This window comes from Solanum pennellii, chromosome 10 (genome assembly GCF_001406875.1).
Source record: "Solanum pennellii chromosome 10, SPENNV200".
In the NCBI taxonomy this organism is placed as follows: Eukaryota; Viridiplantae; Streptophyta; class Magnoliopsida; order Solanales; family Solanaceae; genus Solanum; species Solanum pennellii.
Window position 1 is genome coordinate 81,776,231 of NC_028646.1, and position 14,297 is coordinate 81,790,527.

Here is a 14,297-nt window from a genome sequence, read left to right on the forward strand (position 1 = left end):
CGAAATGAGGGGTATGCCCGCTTCGGGGCTCGTTTGACCTTCAAAATGGGTCGGACAAGCCGTAATGGCCAACCGTATGCATACAATATCTGCGTATCTTGTATAAACTTAAATATTTAATTTTTTGTGTTGATTGTTGGGGGTAGGGGTGGGGGTGGTATGTTAATGGAATTTGTGTAAATATTTTGTATAATGTTATGTACTTTGGAATGAAATAATTTTGACTCCAACATTTATAACATTTATATATTCATTTTCCTTCCATTCTTAATTTTTTTTTCTCTAACAAAACCTTTGTCTAGTTTAGTTTAACTATCGTTTATCATAAAAATTGTTATTATTAATATTATAGAGTGGATAAATTTCACATAAACACTAGTTGCATACCATAATAAAAGGTTGAAGATCGAAATTTTTTTCTTATTTAAAGGTGTTGTTAATTTAGTCTAGACGTCAATCTATGAAAGTTTCGAGCTCAACTCTTTCTTCTGAGAAATTTTCGACTACATTATATTGAGTTACACGTATTCAAGTCTTTTATTTATCTACCGTTCATATATATATATATATATATATATATATATATATATACATACACGCGCGCGCGCAAGGAATAAGTAAACATTTGAATATTTTGATATATAGAAAGATAATTACATTCTATATTAAGCTTCATCAATTCAACACATGAGAAGTGCACAGACATGTATAGTTCATATTTATCAACTCAATATTAAAACTTTAATAATATTAAATTTAAGAATTATAAATACTTGAAATATTAAAATATTAAGTTTGAATACTAATTAAATAGCCTAGTGGAAACATGTTCATGATTCACAATTCAAAATAAAAGAAGAGGGTATTGTTCTTTTACCAATCATATATATGTAAACTCATATGTTAATACTAATAAATCCACATTGTGATATGCATATATATAATTTTTCAAACATAAAATAATATAAAACAAATATATGAAACACAATCTAAAAGATATTGTTCTCATTAATAAAAAGGAGAGACAACTAGAAAGAGAAAACATACCATTAATCCAATTTTTAGGAGGTTGAAAATAATATCCATATCTGAACAAATTTTTAATTAATTCAGAATTAGAAGATAATCTAACTAGAACATCACGAAAAACAATTAATAAGATGCAATTATCATGAATGAAGAGGGAAAAGATTTTGAGTTTTATTACTCAAATTTTAAACTTCGTGCTTAGTTAAATTAACTCATATAAATTGAAATGGAGGAACTACCTAATATTTAATAATACGCGTTAAAAACGAGCAAATAACACAATCTCACTAGTTTAGGGCTTAATTTCGTGTCCTCCTTTTAATTTTTTCAGAATTACCCTTCTGTACGGATATTTTTGAATTAATATACTGTACATTTGGGCCACAACACTAAAGGGCCGAATATTTTTAAATTAATATACTGTATATTTGGGCCACAACACTAAAGGGCCGAATATTTCTGAATTAATATACTGTATATTTGGGCCACAACACTAATGGGCCGAATATTTTTGAATTAATATACTGTATATTTGGGCCACAACACTAATAGGCCGAATATTTTTGAATTAATATACTGTATATTTGGGCCACAACACTAATGGGCAGAATATTTTTGAATTAATATACTGTATATTTGGGCCACAACACTAATGAGCCGAATATTTTTGAATTAATATACTGTATATTTGGCCACAACACTAATGGGCCGAATATTTTTAAATAAATATACTGTATATTTTTGTTTAGGCGCCATTTAACATCTTCTCCAAAAGTTTCTGCCTTCTCTGTACTTGATTCAAGGAGAAGTACAATGGGTCAAAATACTGGCGATTCGGTAAAATTTTTAAAAATTTTGTTAAAACTGTGTCGGATTTGATGTTTTATTTCTGAAAATGTTTCTCCATAGTTGTTGAATTGGTATAAAAAAAAAATTGGAGCTTAGTTGGTTCTGAAATTTTAGTTGATAAAGGTATATTTTTCATGTATGTATAATTTTATTTTATTTTAAAGAAGTGTATATAGGTTTTGTGACATCTGATGATAGTACATTGTGTAAAATAAGGCATGGAGATAGAGTTTGATACATTTTAATGATATTGATGCGTAAATATTTGTTTGAAAGTAAGTGATAAAGAGTAAGAGTTTGGATATATTTCTACCCATGAGTGAACGAAGTTATTTTTCCAGTTTTACTCGGAGATAAGTCTCAATCGGAACAAAAAGAAGAAAGAATCGATGTGTTTGGTAGGAAGGAAAATGTTTTCCACGGAAAATGAGTTCTTAGTAAATGTTTTCTTGAAAAACACGTGGGTTTCTTACTTATTTTCTAATTTTTGGTAAGTAAGTAAGAAAATATTATCAGCATTTATATGTTATATTAGCAAAACACTATGGTTGCGGGATGTGAAGGGTGAGGGGGTCGGGGTGAGGGTTGAGGGGAAATGGATGGGCGGGGATGAGACGAAAAACTTGGGTGTCACTTATACAACTTGTTTTCTCTACTTCCATTAGGGAAGTCGCTTTTCTCATTTTTGAGGAACTTGTTTTTCATAGAAAAGATATTCTCCAAAACATTTTGTCTAGCCAAACATGAGAAAATTGAAAAAAAAAAATTGAATAATATTCTCCTCCATACCAAACACACCCTAATCCCTATCTTACAAAGGAAATGCCAGCTTATCTGGACTTTCTGGTTTTCGAAAGCTTGAGTTGGAGCTACATGAAGTGCATTGAGAACCATAAGATTTCAAATTCAAATTCCGTTAGATGCAAAAGCACTAGGTGATTTTTTTTTCATTTGGCTAAGCTTTGATGAACAAAGTTACGACTATATCTGGTGAATTGGAGTTGTTAATTTATGATTTGTTCATTTCTTTAGAATGTTCATGAATCTTAGGTCTATTCCCCTGGCTATGCGCATTAACAATAATAGACCTATTCGTAATGCAACTCTAACTGTGGCCAACTTTTTTACGCTTCATAACAGTTTCTTTGAGCCGTTCAATTAGTTTGTGTACATCAATGTGAAAGATCGTCGAGCACATTTCTAAAGAGTTTCAAAAACGTTGTATTGTTCAGGTTAGAAACTTCAGTACTAGGTTCTCTTTGCGATCCTTTCTAAAATGTGCAGAGAAGTTGACAGATAGTCAAAAGGATTCCATAAACAAGACTGGATTTGGAAATTTGCTCCTAATTCAAAGGCAAATGGTTTCCAAAACTCTGTTAGTTGAATTGATGGAAAGATGGGATCACGAGAAATGTGCTTTTGTATTTCCTTCAGGCGAGATAACCATATCTCTCCTGGATGTTATGTTAATTTTGGGATTACCAGTGACAGGAAATCCTGTTATTTTACGAGAGGATACACCTTTCTTAGACCTAGAAAGAGCTTTTGGTGCTTTCCCGCTGAGCAGAACAATCACGGTTGCATCATTAGAGCAGAGACTTGATTCACTTGCTGAGACCAACAATGAAGATTTTGTGAGGTCTTTCTTGTTATACATGTTTGGAACTTTTCTGTTTCCAAATACAAATAGCAAAGTTGATTCTCGCTATCTATATCTTCTCCGAGATATTGATAAAGTGAACAGTTTTGCTTGGGGAGCAGCTATTCTTGCAGATGTACTTTACTGGTTGTGCAGGAGAACGCAGAAAAAATCACAATATGTTGGAGGTTGTCTTATTTTTCTTCAAGTAAGTTTAACTATCTCTAATCTTTATTTTTATAAACTCAACTAATTTGTCTTTTGACGACAAGTATTTATGACAAATGATACATTGTATCCACTCTATTAACTCCAAACAGAAACCTCAAGTCTTTATTGTTATTTGAATAGATATGGTTCTTTGAACACATTGACATTGCTCGTCCACGTTTACTGAACTACCGCTCTAAGTTACCCCGTGTCTGCAATTGGAGAAGTATGAAATCTCATCGAAGAGAATGGTTCGATACCAAATTCAAAGAACTAAAGAGTGATCAGGTAATAAGTTTTATAGCAGTTCTGTTCCACTTTGTCTGATCTGAATTTACTTTCTGTCTTTTTCGGTTGTGAAAAAATTGTGTCTTTGTTATCTTGACAAGTTCTGATGAACCATTGAATCATTCTTTTGAGCGTATGCCTACTTGGCCATAATTCCTAATGCAAGAAAGAGAGAAAAATTAAACAGATCCTCTGGTCTACTTTTCGAGTTGCTTGGGTTTACAGACAGCAGTAAATGAAATAAAAGTTAGGAATATGAAGTTGAGGCTTTCTGATATTTTTTCTTCAGTGTAGTTTTTCCTTCTTTTCCTTTCCTTATATATATGTACATTTTCCTTCTGTTGTTGTCTTGTTATCTTCCATTCATAGCTTCTTAAGCACACCAAAGTTTGTGTTCTCATCAACATCAAACAGTGATTCCAAAGCATAAAGAATTGTATCATGCTTCGGAAAATTAACTTCTCGTAACTCTCACTTTCTCCAGATAATTCGGATCCTTCAACCGACTTCTGATGAGTCCAAAAGTGACACAATCAAAGAGTTGATAGAAGCAGAAAAGAGAAGATTGGCTGACCTGAAAACACGATCTTCAGTTGATACTTCGCCTCCTATTGTAAATCTTCCTTCCTCTTTTGCCATACATTTTTTAGCTTCAAGCTCTTTTAACGAAATAAGTTACATTAGCGATCCATTCTTTGCCAGTTTAGTTAACTTTTTGTTGATCAACTCCTTTCACTTAATAGGACCATCCTGTGACAAGTGGATGTGAGTCGATGGATCATTTGATCATTGACCTGGAAGCTGAATCAGAGAGTGAAAGTAATAGACCACTAGCAAGTGGAATGCAAAATCTGTCTTCTGATGCAGTTAGTGTGCGTGAAACTGTAGCAGAGAGTGAAAGTAACAGACCAGTAGCAAGTGGAATGCAAAATCTGTCTTCTGATGCAGTTAGTGTGCGTGAAACTGTAGCAGAGAGTGAAAGTAACAGACCACTAGCAAGTGGAATGCAAAATCTGTCTTCTGATGCAGTTAGTGTGCGTGAAACTGTAGCAGGATCTTCTGCATGCCACTACTTGGATAAAGAAAAAGAACCCACAGAGCGTTCACAAACTTCAGGAGCAAATGTGGTTATAGTAATCAGTAGTGATGTGAGCTTGACAATCCACTTATGTTTCTTGCTTATATTTGGTTTTCTTGAATATGACTAAATGCATGGGATGTTAACGTCTGTTTACGCAGGATGATTGCGAGGATGATCTGCAGAAGGAAAGCCAGACTCTAGAAGAGCAGATAGTTCATCTTAAGAACGAAATTGGTGACTTGACTATAAAGAACAAGACTCTGGAAGATCAACTATCCTCAAGTCTAAAATTTGAAGAGCAGAACAAGAAACTAATGGATGAAATTGAGACTCTGCAACAAGAAAACCAAGAACTGAGTGCATCAACCAACAGAATTGTGACTGGATTACAGAGAATTGTCTTTGATGATATCACAGATGCATTGGATAATGGGATGATGGAGAACAATGTTTGAAGCAAATCTAAATTGGTCCATTCAGATGAATTTTTGTCATCTTTTGTCAGATCTATGTACTGATCAAAATGTAAATATAAGTGCAGTTCATACAGTTCTGCTGATGATTAAACTTAACTGCACTTGTTCTTGAATTGTTCTCTTATTAGCTGGAAGTAACATTTCCCACATATACTACATATGATGAAAACATACAATTGTGTCAAAATTTGAAGAAATTTACACATAACTACCTAAGGTATACATACTTCTTTCGAAGGGAACTCTACCATCAAACAATGATGGTAAACATGCATAAGAAGAAGAAAACCCAAACCATATACACCAACACGCCATCGTTACGTACTTATAGAACCAAATGCAGCATGTTCAGAAGCAGTATCAACTAATAATTTAACAAGGAATACTTCAATCTCAAAACAATTCTCCCCTTTTCGACACCAAGTTTTCCACCTGTTACTAACCAGTGGCCAGGAGGATCTTGAGGCCCCTTACTCATCTCGGTCATGTCAACAAACTTAGCCAACTTATTGCCGACAATATTCTCCCCTGTAACAGAACTAGCGTCGCCAATGCTATTCTCACAATTGATCTTTTTGTTCGACTTATCATTCGGGGTATGGTCCCACAGTGATCTTCGTATTGTGCATCCTGGTAGCCTTGAATACAGAAGCTTCATATACAACACATTTCTTGACCCAAAGTCCCAGACACCAAGCTGTGCTCCCGTCACTATGTAAACACCAGAGTGATCATCACCTATAAACGTTTCAGGACACTCAATTGGTGCAGTACTAACATGGGAAAAGTTCTTCCATTTCACTGGCTCAAACCACCTACTATCCTGCTCTTCAGGGCCCTGCCACTTTGGAGCGCCAATTGCTACATGAGTGTCCCAACATGGCAGAAGGATCTTTGGAAGGTTGGTCAGATGTTGAAGATAGATGCATAATCGATTTGACTTGGAACCTTCAAGAGTTAACCGCATGCCAGTCACAGGCTTACGCCCCACAGACACCTGTAGTAAAACAACATTAGCTCAGAACATTGATAATTTAGTAAATGGGATAAGAGAGCCCGGGATGGATTAAAATAAGACTATCAGATGAAGATACATATAACTTTCAATATGTTCTAACCCTTGACTTCAAAATTATTCAAAGTTTATATCATAAATTACAGCTCTTTTTAATCTAAATGGAATAAGAAAATCAGTAATAGGTATCACACTGAATTAAAATTGACCAACAATAAAGCTAACCTAATGGACCCTTAGGTTGTAACACTAGGACTAACATTGATTTATGATTGATAGCTTTTTTGGAGGTAATTTTAAGTCGGACAAACTTTCAGGACAAAACTTATCATTTTCTCCATCAGTATAAAATAAATTTAATATTTGACAAAAACTCTATTTCCAAAAACAGAAATCAGCATACTTGTTCTTGGCTAACATAAAGCTTTTGTCCCATCATGCTGAACTGGAGATGCCGGCAAACAGGTTCTTTCCGTTGTTGACCTGGAAATCTGTCCTGTACAGGGGCCCATACCCTTGGGACCTGAAACTCTAGGAAATATCTCAGCTCTTCAATTTGAGGCTTGTCTGCAAGCAATCATAAAATTTGAGTCATTTGTCTGACAATTTGAATCAAAGAAATGTCAAAACTTTGATAAAGAATATAACTTTTTACGATAACCAAGATAACTTACATTCGAGATAAAGACTTATAGCACGCTCCAAATGCTCCTTGCCTTTGATTCCTTCAAGCAGAAGAGTTATAGGGTAGAATGACATCTCAATGACATCTGGAGAAGATCTGACAGTTTTTGCCCATTGGGTGTGGCTTTGTTCCAGATCATCTCCTCCTCTTCTTCTAAAAATGACCGTGACATCCTGCATCAGATACATTGAAAGGAAACCAGATTCAAACTACTGTCTTTCATTACTGGCAAGATCAGAAAAATCAAATTTTACAGATGTTTAAGAGCAATCAAGAAACTGGTCGGTCCTACAAAATAAAATCATGAATCTGTTTTAACCCCCCCCCCAACCCCCCAACCCCAAAAAAAAAAAAAAAGAAACCAAAGGTTAGCAACAAACTTAATGTGAAGAAATTTAACACTAATAAGATCTAGGATAGACACTTAAATGTTTTACACTGCGTTTTGATGTAATAATGGAAGACAGATGCACTCCATTTGGACAAATATACGGGTCACTTCCCCAGTCAAGAAAATTATTGTTTAGAAATTTTTTGCAACAGAAATGGAAAACCAAAAATCAAGAAAATAATGAGCAATGGAACTGGTTACATAAAAGGTCCCAATTCAACAAATCTGCTACTTCTATGGCAACACGATGAAGTATGTAGATAGGATTTCCCCATCATCACAGTCTTGAAAAAATGCTGGTCAGTATGATGTTTTATGGATTTTAGGTGTGGAGTGACAGCAGGATGATGACTGAGAGCTTCTAGTACCGATATGAGCAGTGTGCTTGTCCGAATATGTTTTCATATAGCCGGAAGGAGCGCACGCCAAGTTAGATGGAGCAAGGAGGGTCCTGTCAAGTTGGTCCGCTAACGCCTTATCTTCCTATTATAAGCCACAACCTACTTCGACATTTCCAATTTGCCATAGAGAAACTGCTTCCTGCGTCTGCCGCCGTTGCAGCTCAATGGAGGAAGGAGGAGGGCCAGGGTGTCTGACATCAAATGTATTGGAATTTGAAAGCAAAGCAAGGATAGCAATTGCTTCTCCGTGAAGAGAGAGAGGAGAGTCGTGATACATCAGACAATTGGCTGGTCAAGGCAGCATACCAGTATACATGTGGTAGCTTTGGAACAAAAACAACCTTCAGGACTAAACCGTAATTATTATTTTGCATCACGGTAACTGACCAAGGTACACCTATGGCAAGAAATTATATTGGAGAACATAATACGAATCTCTTGACACATTTAATGAGACCACAGATTAAAACTAATATGACTTACAAATTGGTAAAAGAAAGATGTAAAAACTAAAATTGTCTTTTACAAGTAAGTTTTGACTGAAAAAGCAATTGTAAATGAATTTGAACTGTTAAAACTTTGGAATTGTATAGAACATATTATTATTTCATAACTCTCAAGCATCTTGGCAGTTACGAACTCCGAAAACATGACATCCCCTACATAAATGGAGTTGGACGTGATATCTAAAAGTTTGTGGCATTATAACATGACAAAAACAATTACATGAAAAATCAATTATTAAGAGGAACAAGGGTCCTTCCTTCTTGATATTCAAATGAGCATTAGGTTCTATGACAATTCTCTTGAGAATGACCCATCAGTAGTAGAAAAGATCACGCATAACTGTTGCACTTATTCAAAAAGCAATAAAAACTAGAAGAAAAGAAAAGAATAGAATAGAAAAGAAATGCCACAAACCTCTTTGCCATTTCCAGCAATATATGGAGCATTAGTGGGCTGGGGAAATATCCCTTGGCTATTGAATATTGACGGATCGCTAGACTGCACAATTAAATTGAGGAAAGGGATTGGGAAATTTGTGGATAAAGAAGACATCAGAAGACAAAAGACAAGCACTTTATTTGAGAAACCGTCTAAAACAACGATTTTTGTAAAAATAACAGAAAAAAAGGAATAAATTATAAAGTTTGAAAACGAAGAAAATAATGGAACTAGCCTTGTCCTTGTATTTCAATAAACCTGAACTTGTAAGGTTTTCTATGCTGGAGAACCTCTGATTTCCAATATCATGAACATAACTTTTTATTTCCATTGTGGAAAGAGGTGATGAAAGGTGCTGTTTAACATAAATTACATCTTTACCACCAATAGTTACAGATGTAATTATGTGAGTCCCAAAATTTTCAATGAAGCTGCAAGAGGCAGGCAACCCTTGTTAGCGAACAATAGAGGCTCTAAAACTTAATTAACATGTCAACTATATAAGCAAATTTCCCTTGTCGAAAGAAACTAATGAGAAATTCTAACCTTGCTAATGCGGGTGGGTCCCATGATGCTGGGACAGCTCTTTTAACACTTTCCTGTAACACTAGCGATGAGTTCATAAGTTGAAGCCTAGCAAGTGGTATGAAAAATCCATCCATACAAAGTGTCTTTGTAGTGGTAGCATCAAAATGCTTCGCACCAGTGAAACTGAATGCTACATTAAAGCTACCAAGAGGAGCATGGCCTGGAATATTAGCCTTTCTGTTAAAATATTCCACCATCTGCAGTCAAAAGCAGCACTAGAATAAGTAAACAAAGAAAATTATTTATTAAATAAAATTTGGAAAAGAAAAGATTAACCATATGTTGAGAAACATGCACAAGCATTAGAGAAAACAAATTAATGAAGATCCTTTTGGAGAACACGGATGAACAAGACATGGAAGACATCAGTGTGAACTACTCTGTTTTGCACTCTAAAACACGCCTGCCTCATGGATGGCATCACTGAATTTGCACTCCAAATACTCTCATCAATCAGTATAATGTCATCCGCAAATAACATACACCGAGGTACCTCATCTTGAATATACCACATCAATTTATCCACCATTAAGGCAACAGGAACGGGCTAAGAACTAATCCCTAGTGCAGCCCCATCTCAACTGGTCAGATCTCCTCCGAACATTCTCACCCGAGTTTTGGCTCCATCATACATGTACTTTATATGTAAGCTACTGGTACACCTCTAACCTTGGCATCACCAAAGGACTTCCCTCGAGAATTTGTAGTAAGCCTTTTCACGGTCAATGAACACCATATGTAAGTCCCTCTTATTTTCTCGACATTTCTCTACCAGACTCCTCACAAGATGGATGGCTTGTTGTCAAGTCATGAATTAAAACTAGTTCTCGGAGATGGACACACCCCTACTTACCTTCACTTTCACTACTCTCTCCCAAACTTTCATTGTGTGGCTTAGCAGCTTGATACCCCTGTAATTGTTGGAGTTTTGGATATCACCCTTGTTCTTGTACAACAGAACCATTTTACTCCACCTCCATTTTCGGGTATTTTAACTGTTGCAAAAATGACATTAACCAAACAGTTAACCACTCCATACCTGCCCTATCTGCACTCTTTCAAAATTCTATTGAGATCTCATTTGGTCGGGTTGCTCTTCCCTTGCTCATCTTATTGATAGCACTCTTAACCTCCTCAACCTTAATACACCTACAATACCCAAAATCTCGAATTTTGGAGTACTCCAAATCTCCCAACACAGTGTCTTTGCCCCTACTAAATTCAATAATTCGTGGAAGTAAGCCTGCCATCTTCACTAATTGAGGGTCTCTTCCACTAACAACTTGTCTTCCTATCCTTGATGCACTTCACGTGATTCAGGTCTCAAGACTTCATCTCTCTTGCCTTTGCGAGCTTGTACAATTTTTTATCTCCACATTTGTCCCCTAGTTCAACATACAGTCCTTCGAAAGTTGTCGTCTTTAATGTTGTAATCGCTAACTTAGCCTTCATTCTGTAGTCTTATAAGCTATGGTAATCCAAGGCTAGAGCCTAGAAGAGATGAGAAAAAATCACCGAGCGTTTTAGTCTCTACTGGGATTTGAACCTGAGATCTCATGGTGCTCCACCAGTGGCAGAGCTACAGTGTCCCGAATGTGTCCAATTGGACACCCTTTGGCCGGAAAATTATAAAATATATATAAGTAAAATACTAATTGCAAAGGTCAAATCTAGTACGTTGGCCCTCCTAAACACATCAAGATGCTACGACCCAGTGGTGTGAGGCTCGCTTGCTCACACTGTAGGCCTGGGTTTGAATCCCCACAGTTACATTTTGTAATCATTTTGATAGAACACTCCAATTTAATTATTATTCTAAGTTATTAACTTGTTCTTTAATTGTCTAAGCTAATTAAATTACATTCTTAATTAGAAATCTAGGTTTAGTAGCTGACTGAATTTTTGATGATTTTGACTTTTTTTATTCTTTTCATTAAAATTTGACATAAAACTGAAATGTAATTATTTAATTTAAAGTTAATAAACAAATTCTAAACTATTTCTGTAAAGCTGCTAAAAGCGAACAAAAGAACACCTTGTTTGATTTTGCTTCCATCATTCATGTCTCGTTATTGTTGTCATCACCATAGATTAGTGAAAGCTTGAAATGTAAAATTGATTTCATTTTAAGCTTAATCCCCCCCACCCCTACCTTCTTTTTTTTTTTGCTTTGTTAATTCGCTTTATATTAAAGTAAACACAAATATTATGCAGTTTGGTTTTTAAAATTTTGGAACATTTATTCGTGAAAAAAAAGTAATATTAATATTGTGTAGTTCAATTTTAATTTTTTCAATGCATCCATTTGTCGAAAAAAAATTGCTTGGACACCCTTCGAAAAATTCTAGCTTCGTCACTGTGCTCCACTTACTTTATTGACCACAAGACGTCAAGATCATACCCTTGAGTGCCTTCCTGCCTTTAATTTTCATTAGCACTTATATACATAGTTATTATTAGGAACGTCAAAAACTTAAGCAGCATCAGGATACTTGCAAGGTTTTTATTCAGTGGCATGAGCGCACATATAACGTGTGAGTTAGACATACATCACAAGTTAGAGAACCTAGGACAAATATTTGGTACTTAGGTAGAGAACGGTAGAAGGTGTCAACCGAGCTTCAAACCGTGTGCCAACTGGTCCACGAGGATTACACAACAACAATAACATACCATACCCAGTGGAATCCCACAAAGTGGGGTTGCGAGAGTAGAGTGTAAGCAGACCTTACCCTTACCTCTACATCTCAAAAGTAGAGAGGTTCTTCCCGATAGAAGTAATCCAGCTAAAGACAAAAACAGCATATAGTAACAGAACACAAACAACATCGTCGAGGACTACACGGCTATAAAAGAACATCCTGATACTTCTAGAGAGCATCACTAGATTGACATTAAACAGTACAACCAACAATTCTATAATTTAACAAATCAAACACAGAGCACCAAAAAACAGTGAACCAGAGCAGACATACCTCATTATAATTGCAAACACTAGAGCCGTCACGACCGCCGGACTCCTGAAAGTTATTAATATCCCTTGAAACATTAGGCAATACTAGGTTATCATATAATGAAAGATCCCTTGTATGGTCTTCATCAATCTCTACAACCCTAGAACCAGCCACCCCTTTACAGTAAAGCAATCTTGTATCATAATTCACATCAAAACCCCTTCCTAAGGCCTGTGCCGCATTTAAAGCAGTATGATAAGCAGCTGCGTTTTCTTCCATTACATCCCCAAAAACTCCAATCTAAAGCTCAATCCAACGCCAACCCAAAAACCCAAATTCAATTTGAATCAAAAGGGGTGCTTCAAGAAGTCCAAAAAAGTATGAAGTTTGAGTCTTTTTTCAGATCAGATAGTCAAGAACCAAAACCCCCAAATTGTAATCTTATGAAATCAGAAAAATCAAGATTATGAGAGTCAACAAAAGTAAATCAGATTCTTGGAAGTTTGACTGAGAAAAAGATTTACCCAAAAAATGGTGAAAGAAGCTGATGTTGAATCTACCAAAGAAGATTTTGTGATTGCTCAATCCAATGGCTCTCTTTTACAGTGTGTTGTACATTTTGTATTGTATGTATCTAACCATTGTTGACTCTTCAAGACATTTCTTTCCTCTATTTTTATTAGTTATTTAGACAAATTCACACGTGGCTTATACACATGAATTTATTGGTTTGACTAATATGAAATTGGGATAAAATATAATATTGAAAAAATTATGTGGCTTAAAAAACCTTTTTACTCATTACTTCTTTCTTTTGAAAGAGTTATACAAATTAAAGACATTGGAGTCCATTTTTATGTTGGAGAGATATTTAGTCCATTGGATTCAATTATTCAATTATTCTTATCTTGCTTTTTGTGACTCATTTGCTACAATGAGCTACCAAATGTGATTGTTTATTTAAATTATTGTGTGTCTAAATTATTATCTTCATTCAAATTTATTGTGTATGAACTATTCTCTTTTCTTTTATAAGCAAAAAGTAAATTTTTTAGAAGAAGATTTTGTGAAGGAGCAAACGCGATGATGGCCGAACCTGTAATTGGTGCTACTGTTCAAGTTTTGCTTGAAAAGCTGCTTTCTCTCACTATTGAGGAACTCAGTAGCTCAAGGGACTGTGATAAAGATCTTGAAATGTTGACATAAAACGTGTCCTTGATCCAAGCTTTCATTCATGATACTGAAGGACGACAAGTAGAGGATCAGGCTGTAAAACTATGGCTAACAGGCTTGAGAGAGCTGCTGAAAATGCTGAATATGTATTTGACAAATTCAGGTATGAATCTCTCAAAAGACAAGTGAAGATCTGAAACAATCCAATGAGAAAGGTTAGTGATTTCTTTTCTCATACAGCTTTTAAGAACAAAATGTCTCGAAAAATCAACAACATTAATGAAGAGTTGAGGGGTATCAATAAAGTAGCCAGAGACCTTGGTCTCCAATCACTCATGGTTCCTCCTCGGAAAATACTGCTAATTCGAGAAACAAATTTCAAAGTAGTTGCTTCGTGTGTTGTTGGCAGAGACAAGGATGTTGCTGAAATAAAGGAGAAGATATTGACCATAAGAGAGGATATTGATCTGTGCAACATTCCCATAGTGGGTGGGAGGTTTAGGAAAAACAATTGTGGCCAAGAGAATTTTCAATGATGAACAGATCGAGAAGCACTTTGAAAAGAGAGTATGA

At 35.4% G+C, this 14,297-nt stretch overlaps 2 protein-coding genes across 3 annotated transcripts; one reads left to right on the top strand and one right to left on the bottom strand.

Annotated features, from left to right (window-relative positions):
• The first annotated feature begins 2,531 nt into the window (after window positions 1–2,531).
• On the top strand, window positions 2,532–5,685 carry LOC107002425. Of its 2 annotated transcripts, XM_015200451.2 has the most exons (6): window positions 2,532–2,813; window positions 3,111–3,725; window positions 3,869–4,015; window positions 4,500–4,628; window positions 4,759–5,163; window positions 5,255–5,685. In XM_015200451.2, the coding sequence occupies exons 2-6, from the start codon at window positions 3,237–3,239 to the stop codon at window positions 5,549–5,551; spliced, it is 1,467 nt and encodes a 488-aa protein (XP_015055937.1). In that variant the 5' UTR covers window positions 2,532–2,813; window positions 3,111–3,236; the 3' UTR covers window positions 5,552–5,685. The 2 variants fall into 2 exon arrangements, with proteins under 2 accessions (XP_015055937.1, XP_015055936.1); XM_015200450.2 differs by having other exon boundaries at window positions 2,532–3,725.
• Window positions 5,623–13,211, bottom strand: LOC107002423 (MACPF domain-containing protein CAD1-like). The gene is made up of 7 exons (XM_015200448.2): window positions 12,573–13,211; window positions 9,556–9,794; window positions 9,245–9,440; window positions 8,986–9,069; window positions 7,262–7,445; window positions 6,991–7,154; window positions 5,623–6,569 (listed from the first exon to the last, which is right to left on the bottom strand). Exons 1-7 carry the CDS (start codon window positions 12,828–12,830, stop codon window positions 5,937–5,939), a joined length of 1,758 nt encoding a protein of 585 aa, XP_015055934.1. The 5' UTR covers window positions 12,831–13,211; the 3' UTR covers window positions 5,623–5,936.
• Between the last annotated feature and the right edge of the window lie 1,086 nt (window positions 13,212–14,297).